Consider the following 21763-nt stretch of genomic DNA (forward strand, 5'->3'; position numbering starts at 1 on the left):
TCCTGGGGGGAAGCCACAGGTAGATGGTCTCTCTGTTCCCTTTTACTTATCTGCTCTCAAAAATAACCCTGATTCTGAGGAAGTAGAGTATATCATTGTGTTTTATAACAGGGGCTTGAAGATTATTTTTATTACACAAAATAAATAACAGTCCAGGAGCAGTCCCTGGTGTCAGCCATCTGTACAAAAAACAAAAAAACAGCCTTAGGAGGCAGCTGCATTTTTTTAAACCCACTGACTCCTCTAGGCTGTAAAACACTACATTATGTTAACAGAATCTATTGAAGTTTGTCTGCTTTTGTAGCTCTTCTGCTACAGAAAACTCACTTGGTCCCTGAGGAATGGCATGGATACAAATGGGATGGTTGTCTGCACTTTGCCTGACATAACTGACACACTGCACAGTGTTCCAGAAGAGAAATTGTATTTTGAGATGGTTTAGTGAGTAGAGGTCTCTGGTAAGCATCAGCTTCTCTCTCTTTGAATACTTAAGAGGTATAGATTGGGCTCAGAGCTACTTATTTTTTTTTCTTTTCCTAACTTCTGGAAATGCAAAGGCAGGTTACCCCAGTTATATTTGCACAGTTCCCTGGTTTTGATTAAAGCATGCTTGGATCAACTGGACTTGTGAGCTTTAGTATTGATGAAAAATTATTAGGTGGTCTGGAGTGGGGAAACAGGGGAGCCATTTCATAAAGAAAACTAACAAGTCTTTTTTACTATTGTGAACTGCAATTTGAAGAATAATAAGAAAATACGGGCAAACAGTGCTCTTTAATTGAACGAGAAAGGAACAACTGTTTTTGTGGAGTGTCCTAACTTTGTTTAAATACAGCCAGTGGTTGCCTCAGCTTGTTTTTTTCATTTCAGTCTGGCACTTACTGTTTGGGAGTAAGACCTTCAACTAATCACTTATTTTGAGAAGCCTGTACTTGATGGTCTTGTCTTATCTGGAGCCACAGGGCTAACTCCAGCAAATGCCTCTCTTAGGTCTGTCACACAGGCAGACACAGCTCCTAAAAGCTCCACTGCATCAGTGGCTTCTGAAACTCTACCTTGGAGTGAAGAAATCGTGTGTAATTATAGGTATTTTTACAAAGGGACACTGAGCTATCCTGTGAAATTACCATAAAATGTCTCAACAGGAGGATTTTATTTTGAGTACTGTCTGAAACTACTTGTAGTAAGAAGTTTGTTTTTGCCTCTTCAACCTTCTTCAGTCACTGAGGAAGAGGCAAAAGGTTTTATTATAACTCTAAAAGAGGCACTGGTGTGCTGCCCTTGGAGCTGGCAGGTCACCTGCTCTGCTGCCTTGGTTCTACACACCTGTGTTTGTACCTGCTGCATTTACCACAGCAGTTACCACATCACTTGCCTAAGCTGAGTGCTTCCTTTTGCCTGTACAATATTGCTTTAAACATATTTAAACATATAAATATACTTCTTAAAATATGTAAATCACTATGGCTGTGGAAGGCCAGGTTAACCTTCCCAAGGGAAAAGTGAGCAGGTCCTGCAGTACCTGCAGTCTGTAAGGACATGAACCTGTCACCAGCCTAATGGAAAATAGCACAGACTAAGAGTGTTTCCTGGATTTCCTAGGAGTGTATTCACCCTTCCACTGGAGCATCACTTTCTCTACTGGCAGGAAATGGAATGTTTAAGTGCACCCCTTCTAATCTTTGGCAGCTGCTGCTTAGATTTATATAAAAATAACTATCTGTAAGGAAGGGTGTTTGAAAACTCTGTGTAAACAACGTTGACCTTGCTGGGAAAGAGGTGGCTCATGACTCTGGAGAGGAATGGAAGGATGTATGCTTCTCCATGGCATGTCAGTGCCTCTGTTTGCTTTTTGTGCCTGATCCACTTCGGCCATGGGCTTTCACAGAGCCACGTAGTGGAAGACCTGGCAAACGAGATCGTGGACAGCCTCAAGACTCTGGGAAGGAATTACAGCTAAGTATCAAATACATCTCTTTTAACACATGGCTATCAACTGCATTATTTATAACTTCCAAAAAGGACAAAGCTTATGCTTGCCAAGTTGCTGCATTGCAGGGAGCAACAGCATTCCTTGATGTTTCACTAAGTATTCATGTCTACAAAGCTTTTCTGATAATTTAAATTATTTTTGTCAATACAGCAGTCATAAAACTCATCTTGAATTTTAAGGGGAGGATGGGACAGATATTTATTTTAATTTCAGTAGGAACCACTCCTTGTTTAAAAACAAGTTACTTCAGTTTTAGTGCCTCTGTTAACCTCAAGTTACTATTTCTGTTTAAACTGACAGCTCCTGCTGTGAAAATTTGGACACTGAGAGGCATTAGGGCTGATGACATTAAGCTTCCTTACTGGATTTAAATCTTTGGTGGTAATAAAAAAAAAAAAAAATGCACCCAACTATACTCCAGAGTAGAATAGGACAGAACAAGGATAACATCTTTGTGAATGGGAAATTAAAGACATGGATGGAACTCTAAAAAACCTCCCCAATGGAAATTACCTATAGGAATGTACCCCTGTAGGAAATGCATCTCTATCCCAAAAATTTCCTTTGTTTGATCTTGCTAAACCCTGTGACTGATGAGCATACCTGAACTGGTGGATCCTCTCCTTGTCCACGACTGATTACTGTAATCAGTAACAGTGCAAGAATGGCGGCGCTGGGAATGGGGCTGGAAAAACAAGTTCAAGTTATTTCTGTTTGCATAAAAAAAAAATCAGCAATGTTATAATACAACTACAAACTACTCAAACACAGGTATTTGGTAATGAGTTAGGTGTTGTGAAGGTCTAAGGAAAGTTTTAAAGAAAGGTCAAATCAACTTTTGAAGTAGAAAATACATTTTTCTAGCACTTATTTAGAATGATCACTGGGCCAGTTAGAGGCAGTCTTTCCATTTCAGCAAATTGTGCTTTTCCAAAGCAGATTTTATAACTGCTGAGTCCAGGATGTTGAAATTATACCCAGAAACCAATCAAGCAGCTATTTAAAAGCTGTGCTGTAATTACAGCTTTCAAAACTTAGATAAAAATACATCATTAGATACAAGAAGGTATCAGAGTTTGAGTTTCAATAAATTAAACCAAGAATAATCAGTGTCCAGTCTGTTTCACTGTCAAATAATGTTAATTCTCAAAGCACCCTTTTCAGTAATTAAGGATGATCTGGTGTAATTAGCTGTGCTTTACCAAGGATGTGCTGGTTGTGTTAGGCCTGGAGAAGGGATCAGGTAAGAGCAGCTGCTCCTGGAGCTGCTGGTGCGTGTCTTCTTGTGTCATGACACTGTAAGCACAGCTCGAGTTCCCTCGAGGTTTCTGCAAGGAGAAACAATAAGAGTTACAGCTTTTTCTTAGTGCAGCAGTACACTGAAAATAATTAACCCAGGAATTAAAGCTCATTTTCCAAGTGAATCATTTTATACCTATCATTTTATGAGGAGGGAAACATTCAATTGGTATTAGTGAGAACTAAGCATGCAAGTGTGGGTGATGCTGTTATTCAAAACTGACACTTTTTTGTGCATCTACTTGACCTTCTGTCACAAAACAACAAATAAATTGGAACTCGGGCGGGGTGATTTGACCAGCAGTGATAATAACTTCAGATTACTCAGTAATAAAATGAGATTCTTGTGCCTGTTACCGTTTGCCTGTAGGGTCCTGTGGTGCTCCCATGCTCTGCCATGGTGGTGGTGGCAATGGGTGGCAGGGGGTGATTTTTGTTTAGCAGCAGTGGGGAGGGTGAGGTCAGCTGCTCCTGTGCAGTCAGGCTGGAATGCACCAGTAAGAACAGAAAAAAGAGAACAAACAAGAACAGAAAAATATGTTTGGCAGGTGGAAAAGCGTAATATTGGCTGTTTCTTTGGCCTTCTGGAGTTGACTAATTCTGTAGTTCTATAAGAATATCTTGGAAAAGCTTCAAACTATAATCTGCACGTGTAAAAAGACTTCCCTAGTGCTCTCTACTTACATTTAAAAATACATTTTAATAAAGCAGAGATGTCAGTATTTCTTAGATTGACTGAAGCCTGAGGAAAGGGAACAGAAACAAAATACTGGAAGGAGAAACACCAGATGTGAAGGGATAAGGAATAAGTCTCTCAACAGTATGTGACAAGAAAGCAGCAAAACGGACTGGATGAGTTTATAGGTAAACTGCAAAACTAAAAGCAAAGACCAGTTTAGAACACGTGGAATAGACCGGTCTATCAAACCCTGCATTGTCTCCTGATACCCTGTGGTTCCTTTAAATGGCTCCATTCAGTCATTGTGCAAAATAAAAGATGCTCTAGATGTGATTGAGGGCTCACTAAGAGCCCTGTGGTCAGGCAGATAACCAATTTGAACATCTTCATAGTCCAGTCTGGGCTAGGATAGCAACGTGTAGTATGACCTCCAAAAACTGCAGGCTTTAAAATTTATGTGGAAAACAGGCTGTAGAAAAAGACAGCCATGTGAAGGAAGAGGTGGTGGTGTTCACTTTGCTTGCAGAGTCTGAGGTCTATTGCTCGTGTGCAAAACTCCCCTGAATGTGGGAATGCGTGTGATTCCCTGCATCACAGCTGGCTGCACGCTGAACGCCAGCTTCAACAACTCAGCTTTCTCAGGGGAGTTGTGCTTTCCTCACTCCAATAATCCATGTCCTCCCTACCCAGGGATGCTTTCCATGCTCTCTGGCCCTGGTACCCTGCAGGGAGGGGCTGGTTTGGGGACCTACAGGCGCCTGCAGACGTCGTCCCCGGAGCGCGGGGTCCCGATGGGATGCAGGGTCCGGGGAGGAGGGTTCCCCCTCCTCGTGCAGCGGGACAGGGACGAGGTGCTGAGCTCCAGGGGACGATTTGGCCACGGCCGGGTAGAGAGGAGGGAACTCGAACCTGGCTGTTTGTCATCCAGGTCCCTAACAACAAAAAAATTACAAGACCAAAAGAGACACGGTCAGCCTGACAACTCCTGTTAACAAAGTGCTCACCTACGGGTGCCTTTAATCATCAAATATGTGGGCAAAATTATATGTGTTGATTTTTAACGTAACTATATCAGTTTTCACATAGGAAAAATAAACAGCCAAGCGGGGAAGTAACTAAGAATTGTTTTCTCCAGCGGAGGAATTTATCTTACAAGGTTTTGGGTTGAACCCCTCTCACTGTGGGAGTGCTCTACTTGATTTACTACAGGTGATCTGTAGTTCTTACAGTGTTCTCTCCACTACAGGCAGGTTCCTTTGGTGTAACTGGATCCCATGGATCACCATCAAACCATTCAGGTTACGCTGAGAACCACTACTTGACCCTTGAGAGAGACTTACCTGAAATTTAAAAAAAATAAGTAAGTAAATTACTGCTTGGCAGAGACACACACACACATATCTAAAGACACTGTAAATAACTTTGGAGAAAAGTCATTAATTTTATCCATGACATCCAGATATATACTCAGTTACATTACTTCCCCACCTAGGGGATCTTGACATTTAATTTTTTTTGAACAATAGTGCTCAGAAAATGTCCTAATACTTAGTATTTTCCAACTGAGCAGCTCATTTGCTGATCTTCCAGCAAACAATGACTATAATCAGAAGATTTACAAAAATAATTTTCAGCATATACTGACATTTTATGTCAAGAAGAGATCTGAAAAGTCATTTTCTGAGATACAGACTGATCTGGAAAATAACATCCACCCACCAGAACAAGAGCAAGTAGAAAATAGCAGAGTTTTAATCCCATACATACTTGAGGTGTTTTTCTTCTCTTTTTGCTTTTGCGGCCACCTCTGGGTTTTGGGCACTACACACACAGTAAGGGGACACAAGGGACAGGCAAGGGGGAAGAAATAAAGGAGAAAGAAATAAAAAGAAATTAAAAGGAAAGAGATAAATTACAATGGAATAAACAGGTAACACTTTGGTGCTCACCACTCTAGAAGCAGATCATCTAAAGCGGATTATGAAGTTAAATTCAGTGTCTGAGAAAAAAATTGTTTAGAACTGCAGAGATTTCTCCCTTCTTGCTGGATGAATTAACTATTAATATGAGAATGGGATCACAAACACACACTCCTCAGTCTCACCATTTGATTGAAACATTACATTGTGGAAAGAACTACATCCTGAATCATGAGCCATACATGGTTGTCATACACAGATACGAAATAGTTTCAAGGAGAAAAGTAGGAATTAAAACTTCCAACTGAGTAATAAAGTAAATAATAAAGTAAAAAAAAAGTAAATAATAAATAAAGTGTCAGAAAGGACAGCCAGCATTCACACAAAGTCCTAACTAGTTATTTACCTAAACACAACCAGTGTGTTTGCTGAGGTAACACTGTGATTCATCCCCACACAAAACAACAGCTGGCTAAAAATCCTTACCAGGTTTGATGTCACCGAGGGCATCTTCATGTGTGGCACCCGAGGTAACAATGCTGGCAGAGGATCCAACTGCAAAGGGCTTCTGGCATCTGCTTGCAGTGTTTCTACTGTTATGATATTTTTCTCATCATCTGTGCAAAGCAACAGAGAATTCCTGTCAATATTGGCATTGCTAGTCATGGAGAGTACCATGAACCAATTTTTCTTTTAGAGAGAGCCCCCTTGGATGAGAAGCTCTGCTAAGTTTTTTGAAGACGTTTCACACTGTTAGCAAAATAACCTCTTTATTCCCACTGAAAAGATCATTCCCAAATACATTGCTCTCCCACGGCATCTTCGCAAAATTAGCTGAAATCCCCTTTTGAGCCCTCACCTTAACTGTGATCCTTACCAGAGGCTGACCCTTCCCAGTGCCTGCAGATTAATTCTTCCAAGCAGACCAGGACTTCACTCCATACATCATCAAACACAAACGTGAGCACAGAATCCTTCATGCAGGAATAGGGAGAGACAGGAGGAAACCCCAATTTCTGTCTGCCAGAGGACAGCCCCATTTTCCTCTCGTGCAACTCCTCCTCCCTGTAAAAATGTAAGTATTACCTGCACCAGAAACACACTGTGTCTTATATTTACTTTAAGTTTTCCCACTGACCTCAGTGAGAAATGACTGACCCACCTGCTTCCCTATACAGAATGATTATAAATCATACCCCATGAACCATGTTTAATTTACCCATGAGATCAAATTCACATCAAAAAAATCAGTATTCATCATTACAGTGATATTTCTTCATCACAGTTGTTAGGCTCCATATCTAATATCAGGACAGAATCCTGAAGACAAGACAGTGATATTGTTTGCTGCAGCAATGTCTCTCTAACCTGGTGAAACTAAGAAACATAACTATTTTAATTTAAAGGTCCATGCAGATAAGTGGCTTTAATTATTAAAACCAATTAAGTAGTCAGTAACTGACAGCACCCTCTGAAGTCCTTGCCCAGGCCACATGTTCATACTGTAGGGCTAAATGTAAAGGGGTAAAAAGATAAAAATAGTGATAATTGTGTCTTGACAAGCATAAAATCCACTCTAGTTCCTAAAACCACCACTGAAAAAAGAATCCAGGAAGGTGGAATTCCACCCAAAATGGCAGTACAAGACAGAAGCAGCACACTGCTGTTGCATAACTAACAGCAGTGAATTTGACATAAAAAAATAAATGGTGTTTAAACACGTATTATTAAATACACAGGCTCTTAGTTATAATGATGTGAATTATTCAAAACAAGCATAAAAATGGAGAGCCTGAAAAATAATCATAAAACTCTTAAACATAATTTAATGAAAGAAATTGTCCTTGGAAATAGGTTGGAAAAATTACCAGTGCTTGGGTAACCTTAGGCCTTTGAAAGCTCTCTAGAGAAAAGATGAATAAATTATCAATAATAAATCAAGTATGTGTATTTTAACTGCAGGAACTTCAGGATACTATTTTAATATTCAATACCTACACATCTCTGTGGTCAAATGCCAAGTATTCCTCCACTATGCCTTCAGAGAGAATGACTTCCTCTTCCCCTTCATCACCCTCTGAGGAACACAAGGTCGGAGGCTGGGAAGGGTCAGGCTTTTTGTGAGCAGGAACAACGAAAAGAGGCACCTTCTTGCCCAAAACCCTAAATCTGAACAGGTGACAGTTTTCAGAAAGCAGAAATAAAGATAAGTTGTTATTCCACCTCAAATAACAGAGACGGGATCATCATTAAGAGCAAGCAGTAGTGAGGCCAAAAAATTATTCATTACAGTAACAACTTTTGGTTTTGATACCTTTTAATTCTTGCTAAGGAACCTGAAACTTCCCGGAAAAAAAAACAGAAAGCATTCTAAAACATTAAATAATAAAAGCAGCACTAACATAGTGCTTTGTATTTTTTAAGGCCTAGGCAAATTTAACAGATGATTGATAATAAAATGACCTACACTACACACATAAGGAATCATTAGCAGCAAAGATATTCCTGTTTACTGGCTAGTTCACTGTAGGCAGCAAAAGCATAGCTAGGTGTTCTTGCTGTTCTGAGTGTACTAAATATAGTTCAAAAGGAAGAGTGTGCTGTGACAAAAACTCAGCCTAACAGGGAAGCTGCACACTTCAAGAAGCAGAGAACAAACCTGCCTTCCCAGCTTGGCATGATCCAGGCTCACTGCTGGTACTTACTCATCAGAATCCTTTTCCTGTGGTGAACTTACATCTGAGGGAGCCAAACTGCTCGAGGGGGAACTCGAGTACCATCCATACCCTTCATCTGTGGGGGTCACCACCTGCTTCCCCACCACCCTGCCACGGCAAAAGCAAAGGATAAATACAGCAGAAAACCTTGGCAGTACAACTGTTGAAGGGTATAAGAGCAGCAGCAAATCCTAAAAGTTCTCCTGCGAAGCCGTGCAGTTTTCCTGGTGACACTTCCAGTTTTCTAAGAGAATTCTGCACTGTTAAGGCCAAGTCAGCTGCAGATAGCAACAAACTTCTGTCAAGGAACCACACGTGAGGTAAGAGGATGTTTATTAATGACAGCCAGGCACATCACCAGAGTGATCTCTTTACCTCTATCTACCACATAATTGCATAAACCCACCCTGCCACCTGTTTTAAAAGCAATTGTTTGCATCCCTAGCCTTGTGAAGGTACCAGCATCAGTCCACTAATAAAATACCTGAGATGAGGAAAGCTGGAGGACCACTGGTGGCATTCTTCCTGCAGTCCCTCAACATGAACGTTTCCTTTTTGCTCATACAGAAGCTCATCAATTTGTCTGAACATCTGCTGAACTTGTTGTGTGGCAGCTTTGTCAAATTCCTAGAGAGGAAAGAAAATACCTCGTGAATAGCATTTGCAGGGTTTTTTTAACTGATCTTTTTAAATATAACTGAAAAACACAACTATTTGTTTAAAGCTTAGCAAGACTGCATAAAAAGATTTTAACTTTAAATTATTTTCTCCTGGAGATGATGCTGCCTGCTCTTAAGAGCCACATAAAAAGCTTACATTGACACAGCAGAAAAAGCTATTAAGAAATTTTGAAATATCCATATTATTATATTAAGCTACAAGACTTAAAGAAATCAGAACAGGAAGGATAAAAGTCCGTGATATTTTAATGCAATGGAAGATTTGTTGCTTCCAGTGTCCACAACAACAGCAACACAAAAAGCAATGCAGACTGGTTGGAAACACTGAACCTGAGGGATAGTCAGGTCCTTTGTTACACGTAGATAGAAAATGGGGTCAGTTCTGGGGTCATTTAAATCTAAACAGCTCCACCTCACCTCCCAGAAGGGAACAGCACATTTGACTTTGGTGGGAGGAGAATAAATCAAACATTTCTAAATTAAAATAATATTTTAGGAGTTTACTCTATTTTGAGAAACATGCAAGGATGCAATAGTTTTATAAACTCACGCCAAGTATCTGAAAGTCATCCAGCCATGGCTGGGGTTCCACAATATCAGCATGTATAGATACAGACATGCACTAAATAATTTTCATTTCCAAAATTTTCAGTGGAAATGCAGAATATTAGCTGAACAGTATGACCCTAATGTATTTTGAACTGAAAGATGGAAAGCAGTAAAAAAAGATGTTCTTCCTATAATCACTACCGTGATTTTTTGACAGATCCAATAGTTTTTGTTCTGACATGTCTTTGCAGTGGTATTTCAAGTGTCTCTCTGTGCTAGATTTGGCTTGGATGATTATGTTCTACTCACGTCATAGCCCCAAGAGAAGACTGAGCTGTCTTCTGTGGAGGTGTCAGCACAACCCTGACTAGCAGACCGTGGATCCCCATGATTATCTGATTCCTTATGGATTCCTGACTCCCTGAAACACGAAAAAAAAAAAGGCAAAACAGCCCACAATAAACAACGAGAAATCACATATGTCCTTAAAAAAAGTGTGGCTGTATCAGAACAGCTGGATCAGATATGTCATGACAAGTACCTGGAGGTCTGGCCGAGGTTTTCAACCCTGGGTGTGGCTGAGCACACCTGAGCCCGTGGCTCTGGCAGTGGGTGATGCCTCAAGGCATGTTTTGGGAGTCCTTGTCTAAAAAAAAAACAGAAGTGGCATTACTTACAAGATAAGCATTTACAGAGTTCCGAGTGTTTTATAGGTTTTTTTTTTTTTCCCCTGCTTCCCAAGGACTGTGTACACAGTTAATACTATTACAAAGCTAATTCTTGTCGCCAAAGCTGGAGGTTTAAGGTGTCAAAACTAACTCTAGGATAAATATGGAGTTAAAGGTCTTGGCTTCAAAATAAAGTTAAGATGGGAACCGGGCTACAGCTCCCTAAAAGCAGAGACAATGCCATTATCCCTGTAGATTAATTAAACTGAATTAAATTAAATAGAAGAAGAGTAAACGAGCCGAGTAAGCCAGAACTGACCCAAATCTTGGCTCGGGGGAAAAAAAGCCAGTCACAGGGATTTAGTGGCGTTCCGTCACACCGGGACCGGCGCTCAGGAATCCCGGGAACCATCTCCCGTCTGGGGCATGGGGCGGCCGGGCCGTCACGGGGCCCTGTTTGGTGCTGGGGGGAGCACGGGCGGCAGCCCCGGCAGTGGGGCCGGGGGGGATCGCGACAGGGACAGGGACCGGGACCTCGATGGGGCTCGGGACCGCGCCGGGAACCGGGGTAGCGGCGGCCACTCACGCCTGCACCGGCTTCCGCGCGTATCGCGATATCATCCTCAGCGCCGCCGCCCCGCCGCCGCCATCGCACCGCTCCTCCCGCGGGGGCGGAGCGCGGCCCCGGCGCGATGGCGGCGCTGCGGCGGCCGGCGCTGCCCGAGGACGCCGTGCGCTACCGCCTGTTCGCGGCGGCGGCGGCGGCGGCGGAGGGCCCGGGCGGCGAGGCGCTGCTGCGGCGCTGCGCCGAGCTGGCCCTGCTGCGCTTCGCCCCGCTCCTGGCCTCCTACGTGTGGCAGCGGCAGCCGTTCCGTCTGCGCTACGTGCCGGGCTGCGGTGAGCCGGGAGAGGGCCGGGGGCACGGCGGGAGGGAACGGAGAAAGGGCGGGACGTGTGAGGGGCACTCGGCGGCCGGGAACCGGGAGCGTGTGAGGGGATCTGGCTGCCGGCAACCGAGAGCACGTGAGGGGAATCCGGCGGCCGGGAACCAGGACTGTGTGAGGGGCACCCGGGAACCAGGACCGTGCGAGGGGGATCAGGCGACAGGAACCGGGAGCGTGTGAGGGGATCTGGCTGCCGGAAGCCAGGAGCGTGTGAGGGGCACCCGGCGACCAGGATTGTGTGAGGAGGATCCGGCTGCCGGGGACCGGGACTGTGTGAGGAGGATCCGGCTGCCGGGAGCTTGTGAGGGGCACCCGGCGGGACCGTGTCAGGGAGGCCGAGGGGTGCACCTGGCGACTTCACAGTGTCACAGCATGGATCAGCTCAGAAGGGCCTCCAATGAGGCATCTGGTGCCAGCAAGGTCATCCCAGAGCACACGACACGAAATTCTGTCAGCAGGGTCTGGAATATCCCCAGTGAGGGAGACTGCACGCCCTGTGGGCAATCTGTTTCTGCTCATGGGGTTGCTGAGCTCTCCTCTCCTCTCCTCTCCTCTCCTCTCCTCTCCTCTCCTCTCCTCTCCTCTCCTCTCCTCTCCTCTTCTCTCCGTGCCCCGTCCAGGCGAGATCCCGGCGCACATCGGCGGCACCACCCTGTTCGGGGATAACCTGGAGGATGAGTGGTTCATTGTGTACCTGGTCCGGGAGATCACCAGGGAGTTCCCGGGGCTGGCAGCCAGGTAAGGCGGGTCCTGCTGAGGTGCTTTTTTTGGGAAGGGTGAGAAGGGACAGTGCCTGTGCTCTGAAGGTCCTGTCGTAATATTTCCCATACTTGGAGGAGTTTTCCCCTCCCATACACACTTGAAGTGTCCAAGGCCAGTTTGGATGGGGTTTGGAGCAGCCTAGGCTAGTGGAAGGTGTGACTGCCTACGGCAGAAGGGCTGGAACCAGATGATCTTTAAGGTCCCTTCTAACCTAAGCCTTTCTGTGGTTCTATGAATATTAAAAAGAAAAAAACAGCAGACATGGATTCAGAAGTGTGTTATTGTGCTCTGCAAGGTTTTTCCTGCTAAGAAACCGATTTCTCCTTGGCCAGGATTGATGACAACGATGGAGAGTTTCTCTTGATAGAAGCAGCTGATTTTCTCCCAAAGTGGCTGAATCCTGAGAACAGTGAAAACAGGGTGAGTAACTCATCCTGAAAACAGTTTGCAACGGTGCCACAGTGGCCTTTTATGTAGCAGCTGGAGTTTTCTCTTGTACCTCTACCCAAGTGGTCAGACTGCCTCTAAAAATCCAGAGTGCTGTCTGTCCCTTACTATTCCTGCCTTCAGGAGCACTCCTGTATCCACCTGACCTTTCTAGCTCTGCTAGAACCACTTGGATTTTTTTCTTGTTTTTTTTTACCATATTCAGGAGTGTTTAGGCAAGAGGATTTACTGCCCTCAGAAGTAGGGAATGCTTAGGGCTGGAGTGTTGCTGTCTCTGTAAGGACATAGGCTTTGTCTGGTATAGGTGAAATAATGAGCAGACACCTTCACCTGGGTATGGATGGTTGCTAGTAGTCAGGTCACTGGCAATGGGTTAAAATGGAAATAATTAACTTGGTCATTACTAAAAAAAAAAAAATTCTTTTTCCCTTACTCCAAGATTCTTAAAAGGGGTGTAACACAACACAAAAATCGATTGCAAGTGTGTATACCTGGACTACCAGGCTCATATTTCCCTTTTGTCTGAGAGAGCAGACAGAGTGAGGGAGTCGAGAACATTGCATTCAGGGCTTTTTTTAGGATCAGGAGCCAGCAGAGGTTGCTTGTAGCACCTGAAATAATGCTTTTTTAATCCCTGTAATGTTCTGATGTTCAGCAGTTAGGTTATGCTGATTCTCCTGAAGCAGTTCTGTAGTTGAAGAGAACTTGGTATTATTGTTATTAAGAAAAAAATACATTTGACAAAACTTATTGCAGTTTATGATAGGGTTTTTTGCTTGTTGGATTGTGGTCTCTGGCATCTCAATAACTTTTTTAAAAAAACTGTATTGGTTCTCTGTTTGTGCTTTATATTCTCTGTGTTTAAACAAATGCATTTGTATATGAAATGAAATTTTCCATCTCTCTGTGCATGCCTGTTCTTACCCTGTGTGATGAGAGCATTCCTGTCTGCCAGGTGTTCTTTTACAAAGGAGAGCTGCACATCATTCCACTGCTGGAGGCTTCAGAGCAGGACTGGGACCTCTCTGCTCCCTGTCCCACGATCCCACAGGCACTGGCACTGTTATCCACACGCTCCGAGGAGTTCCTGGCTGCAGAGCCCATCAGAGCTGCAGTGTACAAACGCCTCGATGGGTATGTGGGGGCTATATTTGGGTCCTCTGCAACAGTGGGGTTTGATTCTGTGTTCTCTGGGGTTTAAACATTTCCCCAATAGATGCAATAAAGGTGGTTCCTTTTCAGAAACCAGCAGCTAGAGGTTTTTCTGTGGAACTCTTGGGAAGAGGGGGATCAGTGTCCTGGAGGCTGTGATCTGGGGGTTCTGAAACTGGTTCACAGCTGTAATTCCACACCTGACAATGACAAGAGTTACTCTTCTTTCACATCCTTCTTATACTGAAAAACCTGAAAGTTCTGTGGTCTTCTAGGGAGCCCTGTGCAGGAGGAAAAAGAGGATTTGACCTAAACTGTAGAATTAGCAGAATTACCAGAGCTTCTGCTTGTCACAACTGTGTTCAGCACTGTACTTTATTTTTTACAAGGATTTGACAGTGTAACTTTTAGAGAGTATGTTGAAGAATACTGCATAGCTGGATATGCTGGTTAGGTTCACAGGGACTCATCTTACCCATGTGGGGGATTCAGTTTTAGTAGCCATGTACATTTATATGAATGTATTATAGAAACAGATATTCTAACCATTAGATTGGCCAAGTTTTAACTCCAGAACAATATTCTGACCCATGATGCAAGCAAATATTAAAGTGAAAATGGGCCTCAGAATAAAAAAAAGACGTGGTTTAACTTGCAGTACTTCCTGCACTCTGCTGCTCAGGTATCCCGAGAAGATCCAGGCCTCTCTTCACCGAGCCCACTGCTACCTCCCACCTGGAATTGTGGCTGTGCTGAGGCAGCGCCCGTCCCTGGTGGCTGCAGCAGTCCAGGCCTTCTACCTGCGGGATCCGGGTGATTTACGGGCCTGTCGGCGCCCTTTCAGAACCTTCCCTGCCGACCAGCGTGTGATGACCGTGGTAAGTGCTCTCTAAAGCCCCTGATCACCCTGGTAAGTGCTCTTCTAAAGCCTTGTCACTTAATTCCCTTCTGTTACTGACAACGGCTCTGTGGCCAATGGTATAAACACATGGATTTAACTTAAAACTGCGAGTTTTGTTTGGTTTTTTGTTTTGTTTTATCCACTTCTGGCCCTAGGGATGAATTTCCAGGTAATTACATTAATAGCTTCTCTGGATCAATGTGGCTAGACTTTCAAGGGGCTGATCATGAGAGAATTGTTTCTGAAACCAGAGGTTGTGGTAGTAGTTCCTCTGCTAAATGCCTGCTGAGTAAATTGATCTCCTTGTGTGATCAAAGCAGTTTGACAGCACTGCCAGTGTGAGGAATTGTTCCTAACCAGTGGCTCACTCCAAGGCTTTTCACCTTGTCAGCTGTACTCACACAGCTCTGTGAAAGCTTTTATGAAGTGTTTTATGAACACTGTCCAAGCACTATTGCATCTGATGCATTTTGTTACAGAGTTGCACCACTAGACTACTGAAAAGAAGCTTTGGAGTCAAATTTTTGACTTCTAAACTGTTTCTGATACCTCAACTTTTAATCAAATTTAATTTCAATTGAAAATACACCTTGTTGATGCAAATACAGAATATCGAGAATTTTTCCTAATGTATTTAGACTGATGAAAGTTTATATTTGCTTGAGGATTTCAATTTGGAGCAGACTTTGTAAGGCCTGGAAAGCAATTAATCAGGAAAATCTATCTAGGATATATTTTGAATGTGGTCTCAGGTATTGCCTGTAATACGTGTGCCTTCAAACACACTTTAGTGAGCCTAGTGGGAGCTGGATGACTGTCCACAGCACAGTCACACTGCAGGGAGTGGTTTTTTTTCTGCTCTGGCCGTTTCAGGTGACTTTCACTCGGTGTTTATATGCACAGCTGGTGCAGCAGAAGTTTGTTCCAGACAGACGCAGTGGATACACCCTGCCTGCCCCATCTCATCCTCAGCACAGAGCCTATGAACTGGGCATGAAACTGGTAAACATTTATGGTGCATTTTGTACTTGCTTTATGTATGTCCAGGGAATGATTCTTTGTCTGGAAGTTGTCCAGAAAAATGTGAGCAAAAGTCCATCACATTTTGAGAACCTCTTTTTGTTGCATCTTTTATATACAGGCTCATGGCTTTGAAATTTTGTGCTCCAAGAGCAGTAAAGTAGCTCCTGATGCCAAGAGAAATGTATTAAGTGGTCCTCTGTGGGAGAGATTCCTGAGGAGCTTGAAGGAAAAAGATTATTTCAAGGTGAAGCAGTGTGTCTCTTACCTTTAAACATTCCAGGGAAAACAGATTTTAGCTCTTGAACTTGTGTAAGGAGTTGCAGCGGGGCAAGAATTAATGAATTAATGTCTTTAAAGGGGACATGTGCAGTTTGTTTCCCTTTGAAAGTAATTTATTTTGAAAATTAAAAAGGAGAAAGCAAGATTTGGGGATTGATTCATTCATCTAGAGAAAGTGGAGAAATGCACTTGAAGGGAGAAAAATGCCATATGATTGTGTGAGGTGTAACTGATTTCACTGGTTTACATTTCATTTCCATGCCTCTAAAATTAAATATTCTTCAAGACTCATACATACCACCATAGACCTATTTGGGCCCATACAATTGTAATTTTTATTACCATTTGTGTGTGGTTTTCATGAGTTCTGGGGGTTTTGGTGAGGTTTTGTGGTTTTTTTTTTATTTGAAGCTAATAAGTTAGACATGAATTAACTACTTATTAGAAGGTTATAAAATTGGACAACTCTATAGAAATTCTTAGGTTCATATACTTCAATATACTTCAAATATAAAAACGCCCCTTTGCTGTATTTAGTTCCAAGTGTACATGGCAAAGAGGTTTTATTTGTTTTGGTTCTCTCAGCATTTCTGTGTGACAGTCATCCTTAGGAAGCTTGACTGTGAAGAGGAAGGGCAGGGAGAATTTTTTTGGTTCATGCTTGTGACTTGCATTGAATAGGGAGAAATGGAAGGATCTGCAAAGTACCTGGAACTGTTGCACATGGCAGAAGATCACTTCCAGCAATCTGTTGATGTGCCAGAAAGGTAAGAGCTGCTTGAAATTCATGAGTATCATATACCCTGCCTACAAATCCTTTAACTGACCTTTAAAATCCTTGTTAGAAAAACCTGAGCCCATCGTACATTTAATGTGGCTGCTGCTGTGGCTAGGACATACAAGTACTAATTCCTCTAGAATACTCCACTAGGAGAAGTTCTTCCTGGAGTAACTCTTTGTCTAGGTTTTGTGAAATGCTGAACTCTTCCAAGTGGGTTAAGAGGTGACTGAAAAGCATTATTTGCTTGATTGACTGTAGGAAGTGTATAAAAGTTTCATGGAAGAGCAGTCCCAGTGAATAATAAATACAGAGTCATTTGTTTCCTTTGCTCAAGGAGCTGGCTGTAGATTTCTCTGAAAGATCAAATCCAAATATAGTAAATCACTACAAAATTATCTGAGGTTTTTCCAGCTCATAATATCTTGACTGTTAGTTTTTTTGACTTTCCAGTCTGTGCTGTTTGGGATCTGGCAATCTTAATATTTACCAAGGCCAAATAAATGTAAAGAAAAAGAACCATGACAAATGGGCTTTGGAGCCATCAGCTGGGAATTGCAGGGACCGTGTCCTGTTTTGGTCAATACTCTGTGCAGTACTTTGGTACTTCCCCCAGGTTAATGTTCCTTTTTGATGTGTTTGCACAGAAGAAAAAATGAAGAATTTGAGTGAAAACCTGAAATGCAGATCATGTGAACCCATTGAATCCATTTCAGTGCCTTGTTGTTTTTTTTTTCTTCTAGCTCTGTTGAAGTGAGCCCAGGTGATGAAATCCTGACACTACTACAGACAACATCCATTGATTTGAAGGACTTTGAGAGAGAAGCAGCTTGTCTTCCTCCAGAGGATGGTGAGCTGGATGGGAGGAGTTATTCCTATTACAGATGACTATTTGAGGGACTGTTGATGGCTGTGAAGAGAAAGGCAGTCATTAGTCATGAAACCAACCTTCATTAAGACTTAATACTGGATTGGCTCTCCCTTTTTAGAGTAAGCCTTTCTTCTTCCATTTAGTGGCCAAAGGATTCTCAGTGACTAGAATGGTATCTCTTAGTTTCAACTCTGCAAATCAGAGTTTTATAGAAGTGAAATGAAATCTCCATTCTCTTCTTCTCAGCCTCTCTCTGCCTTATGCCATGTGTGACCCAGGATCAACACAAAAACTTAACTGCAGAAATGAGCTGCAGAATGGTTGCAGTTTAGTCAGTCAGCTGGTTTGGGCCCTGTGGTCCAGCAGGTTAGTGCAGAATAACAGATCTGTCCTGTGTTCTTTCAGATGACAGCTGGCTGGATATTACACCAGATGCTCTGGATCAGATGCTGAAGGAGGCAAGAAGTGAGTCCGTTCCTTCCACAAATGAGGAAGAGCAAAAATATGACTTGGAAACAGTTGCTGAGAGCATGAAGGCCTTTGTGTCCAAAGTGTCCACTCACGAAGGAGCAGAAATGCCATGGTAGTAGCTCTTTGAGTTTGGGGTCTGGTGTAGAATGTTGCACTCTGCTGCAGCCCTGTGGCTGATTCTGTGATGCAGAGAATCAGTTTGAAGGTGTTCTGCTGAGCAGGGGCCTGAAGCAAACCCATAGCAGTGAATATGTACTTGCTTTAAATCAGCTTGGTACCACTCAGACGCTGGTGCAGGTTAGAGTGCTGCAAGCTGAGCTGCTCTCTGTCCCTCAGTCTGGTTTTGTGGTCTTCAAAATTTTTCTCTGTCATTCCAGAAGTCCTTGCACTCGTTGTTTCTTGTCTAATCCATACAGGCTTCAAAATTCTGAGGACTTCTAAGCTCAAATGTCCCCACTTCAGTCCTGGCTTGAGAGAAATCATTATGGCTTTTGCCTCTGTCAGGCTTATGCAAGTAGAAAAGCTGTATCTATTTTAAAGTATTTTTGTATTTCAGGTCATCTGATGAATCCCATGTTACCTTTGACGTGGATTCTTTTACGAAAGCATTGGACAGAATTTTAGGTGAGGTTGCTTCTTTATTTGAAACAAGTCCCAGCACTGATTTCTTTGCTCTTGTACTGACACAAAATAATACCCAGGAGCAGACTCAGAGGAGCTGGATTCTGATGATCTGGATGAAGAAGAGGAGTTTGATTTCTCAGATGAGGATGATGAAGACCTGGATGCTGGAAATCCAAGGCAGGGGCAGAAGGTGTCTCCTGAGGAGCTTGTGGGCAGTCTCAAATCTTACATGAATGAGATGGACCGTGAGCTGGCACAGACAAACATTGGGAAAAGTTTCACCACCCAAAAGAGAGGGGTGAGTATGCCTTGAGCTCTGATTTTAGCAGTAATTTCCAAACAGGAAATGTGCTGTAAGTGGCCATTCTGAGTAACGTGGTCAGAACCTTCCCATGTGCAAGCAAAGTGTGCTGTAGTTACACCATAATATGTTTTTTTCAAACTAAACCTTACCTAAGCATTGAATTTGCACATCTTTTCCAAGACTGAGTTTAATTTCCCTGGTTTTGGTAGTAGGGCAATCACCTGCAGCTTGACTTTCGAATTCCTGTAGTAGTTTACTCCCATGGGAAGCTGAGCCAGGACTCAGCAACACTTTCTGTCCTTCTCTTGGAACTTAATCTGGGGAATGGACAGTGATGATTTTTAACTGGAGTGAACATTTGGTAGCTGAATTCCTGTCTGTCAAGACTCTGGAATGCATTGGATTTGGTTGGCTGCAGAACTGTTGTTTCTTTTCTCTTGTGGCTTCCCTTTTTTCCCCCCTTTAATTCTGCTCATGCAATTTGACAAACCTTTCTCCTTGTACTTGCTGCAGGCAGGTTCTGTTGAAGCAGCCACATCTGAGAGTGCTGGCCCTAATTCTGGAGCTGAGGATGCTGAGCTGGCACCCGTGGATGTGGACATGAACCTGGTGGCAAACCTGCTAGAGTCCTACAGTGCCCAGGCTGGCTTGGCAGGACCCACCTCCAACATTTTACAGAGCATGGGAGTGAATTTACCTGAGAACACAGATCTCAGTGGCTCGAGCAGCCGAGCAACGCAGTGAGAGACTTTGGACAAGACACAGCTTGTGGGGAAATGAAGCACAGGCAGACAAGCAGGATGTGGAAGAAGAGGCCAAAGGTTTAAATTTTGACCATTCTGTTTATTATGTGTCACTTCAGCAAACTGAATTTACCTGCAACAGCCTTCTGTTTGGACACTTGGATGGAAATGAGAATTTCCCAGTGCTAACACATTTTCAGAAAACTGAAAAACAGTGTTGTGACTCAAATGAAACTCTTATTACAAAAAATTCTCTTCCATTTTTCCAATCAGTGATCCAGTTTGCCACATTTCTGAAATGTCCTTTTATGCATTGCTAAGTTGTTTCAATACCTGGGAAGCAGTTCTTATTCTGAAAATGCTGCTGCCTTCAGGGGGAGGTGGGGAAATACCCACAGGGTATTTCAGGAAGAGTCTCATGGATTTGGGAACACTGGTTAAATGTTGGGCAGACATTTAATCCTTCCCAAAAGCACAATGCTGCATTGTAAGAACTTTTGACAATTACTGTAAGAGCCTGTTCCTTATTAGGCATGACTATTTGAAGAGTAATTGGATCAAGTGTATAAATATTGGCCAGAAATATTTTTAAAATTTATTTAAATTAAAACAGAAATACAACGTGATTACTGATATTTTTTTTAAGGTGTGCATAACTTCCTTAGTGAAGTATCAGTTCTTGGAGTGAAAGCATTTTCATAATTGGTAATTTTCTGGATTCCATTATTGCTGAATGTTGGTATCATGCCAGCAATAGTGGTATGTGAGCCCAGCCTGAACAGTTTGGGGTTTTTTCAGTGAAAATGTGGCTAGAAGGCATGCAGCATGTTGCTCTCACATGGAAATAAAAATCTATTCTAAATATGACAACTTTAGTTTCAACAAGATAGATTTAAAATAAAATACATAGAAATTCTTGATTTACAGACACCAACAACACAGTCCTGCCAGGTCCCAATCAGCTTCTTAATTTTTTTTTTTTATTCAGCAATTAATCAGTTGTCCTCCATTAATATTGTGTAATTTACTTTGCCAACAGCTCATGGAGAGGAATGGCAGGTTGGACAGGGATTTCAGATGGACAAGAGCTGAAAAGTGTAAAGAAGGTTCTGCTAAATTTCAAGGAATGTAGACTTCTGAGAAGTGAGGTGAGCTGCAGACTCAGACAAACCTGTGCTGGAAAAATGGGATTAACAGAGTTTTTTTTTTTAATTTAGACAAGAATAATGAGCAGTTAGTGGTGGAAAACGGAGGTACTTGAACTTTGGAAAAGGTTTGTGTTTGACCAGGGAAGGTAAGTAACACTGAAACTACATAAAATTCTCCACTGATGAGTAGTTAGATCAAGTTTAGATACGTAAAAAAATAATTGAGTTTAAGAACATGATCACACTTAACTGTTGTATGGCCTATGCTATAGTACATGAGGAAAACATCGAAGATGAGGTTCAGAACAAAGCTGCTCTTTTGGAAACACTACAGCTGATCTTGCTGCTTGGATAATCTCACGTTTCCATCAGTGGGACTGTGATTTCTCCAGGGCTGTGCTCATTCCAGCTGTTGACATTTGTTCAGCAGCTTCACAGTGGCGACCTTCAAGGCTTTACAAGAGCTCAAAGGAGAGTTTGCCATGGAAGAATAAGCATTTCCATGCTACCTCTTCCACTGCTTTGAAGTAACACACTTGGCATCTCTGCTTTTTATTTTGAGAGTATTTGTAGTGAAGGAAGCTTGATGGAATTAATTACAGAAGACAAGTGCAGTATGCTTCCCTTTGAACAGATTTCTGGTTAATTTTCACTCATTGTCTGTGTTTAAACAGGGGCAGTCCCCATTCACACCCTGCAATATTCAGGGCATACACTGAAAGAAACCTGCCTTGGCCATTTTTTCAGGACTATCAATTGATTGGAATCCCCATTTTCTTATTTAAATAGAAGAGGGAAAACCCTGTATGTTG

At 42.7% G+C, this 21763-nt stretch overlaps 2 protein-coding genes across 2 annotated transcripts; one reads left to right on the forward strand and one right to left on the reverse strand.

The window, feature by feature from the left end:
• Positions 1-1691: 1691 nt before the first annotated feature.
• Positions 1692-11125, reverse strand: FAM149B1 (family with sequence similarity 149 member B1). Its single transcript, XM_062496348.1, has 15 exons — positions 11091-11125; positions 10378-10482; positions 10146-10257; positions 9092-9234; positions 8596-8715; positions 7889-8059; positions 6768-6955; positions 6377-6507; positions 5739-5792; positions 5199-5311; positions 4724-4903; positions 3650-3776; positions 3196-3321; positions 2597-2678; positions 1692-1906 (listed from the first exon to the last, which is right to left on the reverse strand). The coding sequence occupies exons 1-15, from the start codon at positions 11123-11125 to the stop codon at positions 1833-1835; spliced, it is 1761 nt and encodes a 586-aa protein (XP_062352332.1). The 3' UTR covers positions 1692-1832.
• Positions 11126-11196: 71 nt separating this feature from the next.
• ECD (ecdysoneless cell cycle regulator) lies at positions 11197-20722 on the forward strand. The gene is made up of 13 exons (XM_062496390.1): positions 11197-11401; positions 12069-12186; positions 12543-12630; positions 13613-13791; positions 14492-14687; positions 15584-15712; positions 15852-15977; positions 16694-16779; positions 17534-17640; positions 18067-18244; positions 18689-18756; positions 18834-19054; positions 19574-20722. Exons 1-13 carry the CDS (start codon positions 11197-11199, stop codon positions 19802-19804), a joined length of 1932 nt encoding a protein of 643 aa, XP_062352374.1. The 3' UTR covers positions 19805-20722.
• Positions 20723-21763: the final 1041 nt, after the last annotated feature.

This window comes from Cinclus cinclus, chromosome 7 (genome assembly GCF_963662255.1).
Source record: "Cinclus cinclus chromosome 7, bCinCin1.1, whole genome shotgun sequence".
In the NCBI taxonomy this organism is placed as follows: Eukaryota; Metazoa; Chordata; class Aves; order Passeriformes; family Cinclidae; genus Cinclus; species Cinclus cinclus.

Excerpts from the sequence above, each read along its gene's own strand:
- FAM149B1 (XM_062496348.1), bottom strand. The coding sequence starts at position 11,125 with ATGATATCGCGATACGCGCGGAAGCCGGTGCAGGC. Across the intron at positions 10,483-11,090 it reads GCGCGGAAGCCGGTGCAGGC|ACAAGGACTCCCAAAACATG; the intron begins GTGAGTGGCCGC and ends TTTTTTTTTTAG. Across the intron at positions 3,777-4,723 it reads GACGACGTCTGCAGGCGCCT|CCTGACTGCACAGGAGCAGC; the intron begins GTAGGTCCCCAA and ends GGTGCATTCCAG.
- ECD (XM_062496390.1), top strand. The coding sequence starts at position 11,197 with ATGGCGGCGCTGCGGCGGCCGGCGCTGCCCGAGGACGCCGTGCGCTAC. Across the intron at positions 15,978-16,693 it reads AGGAAAAAGATTATTTCAAG|GGAGAAATGGAAGGATCTGC; the intron begins GTGAAGCAGTGT and ends TGCATTGAATAG. Across the intron at positions 17,641-18,066 it reads TTGTCTTCCTCCAGAGGATG|ATGACAGCTGGCTGGATATT; the intron begins GTGAGCTGGATG and ends GTGTTCTTTCAG.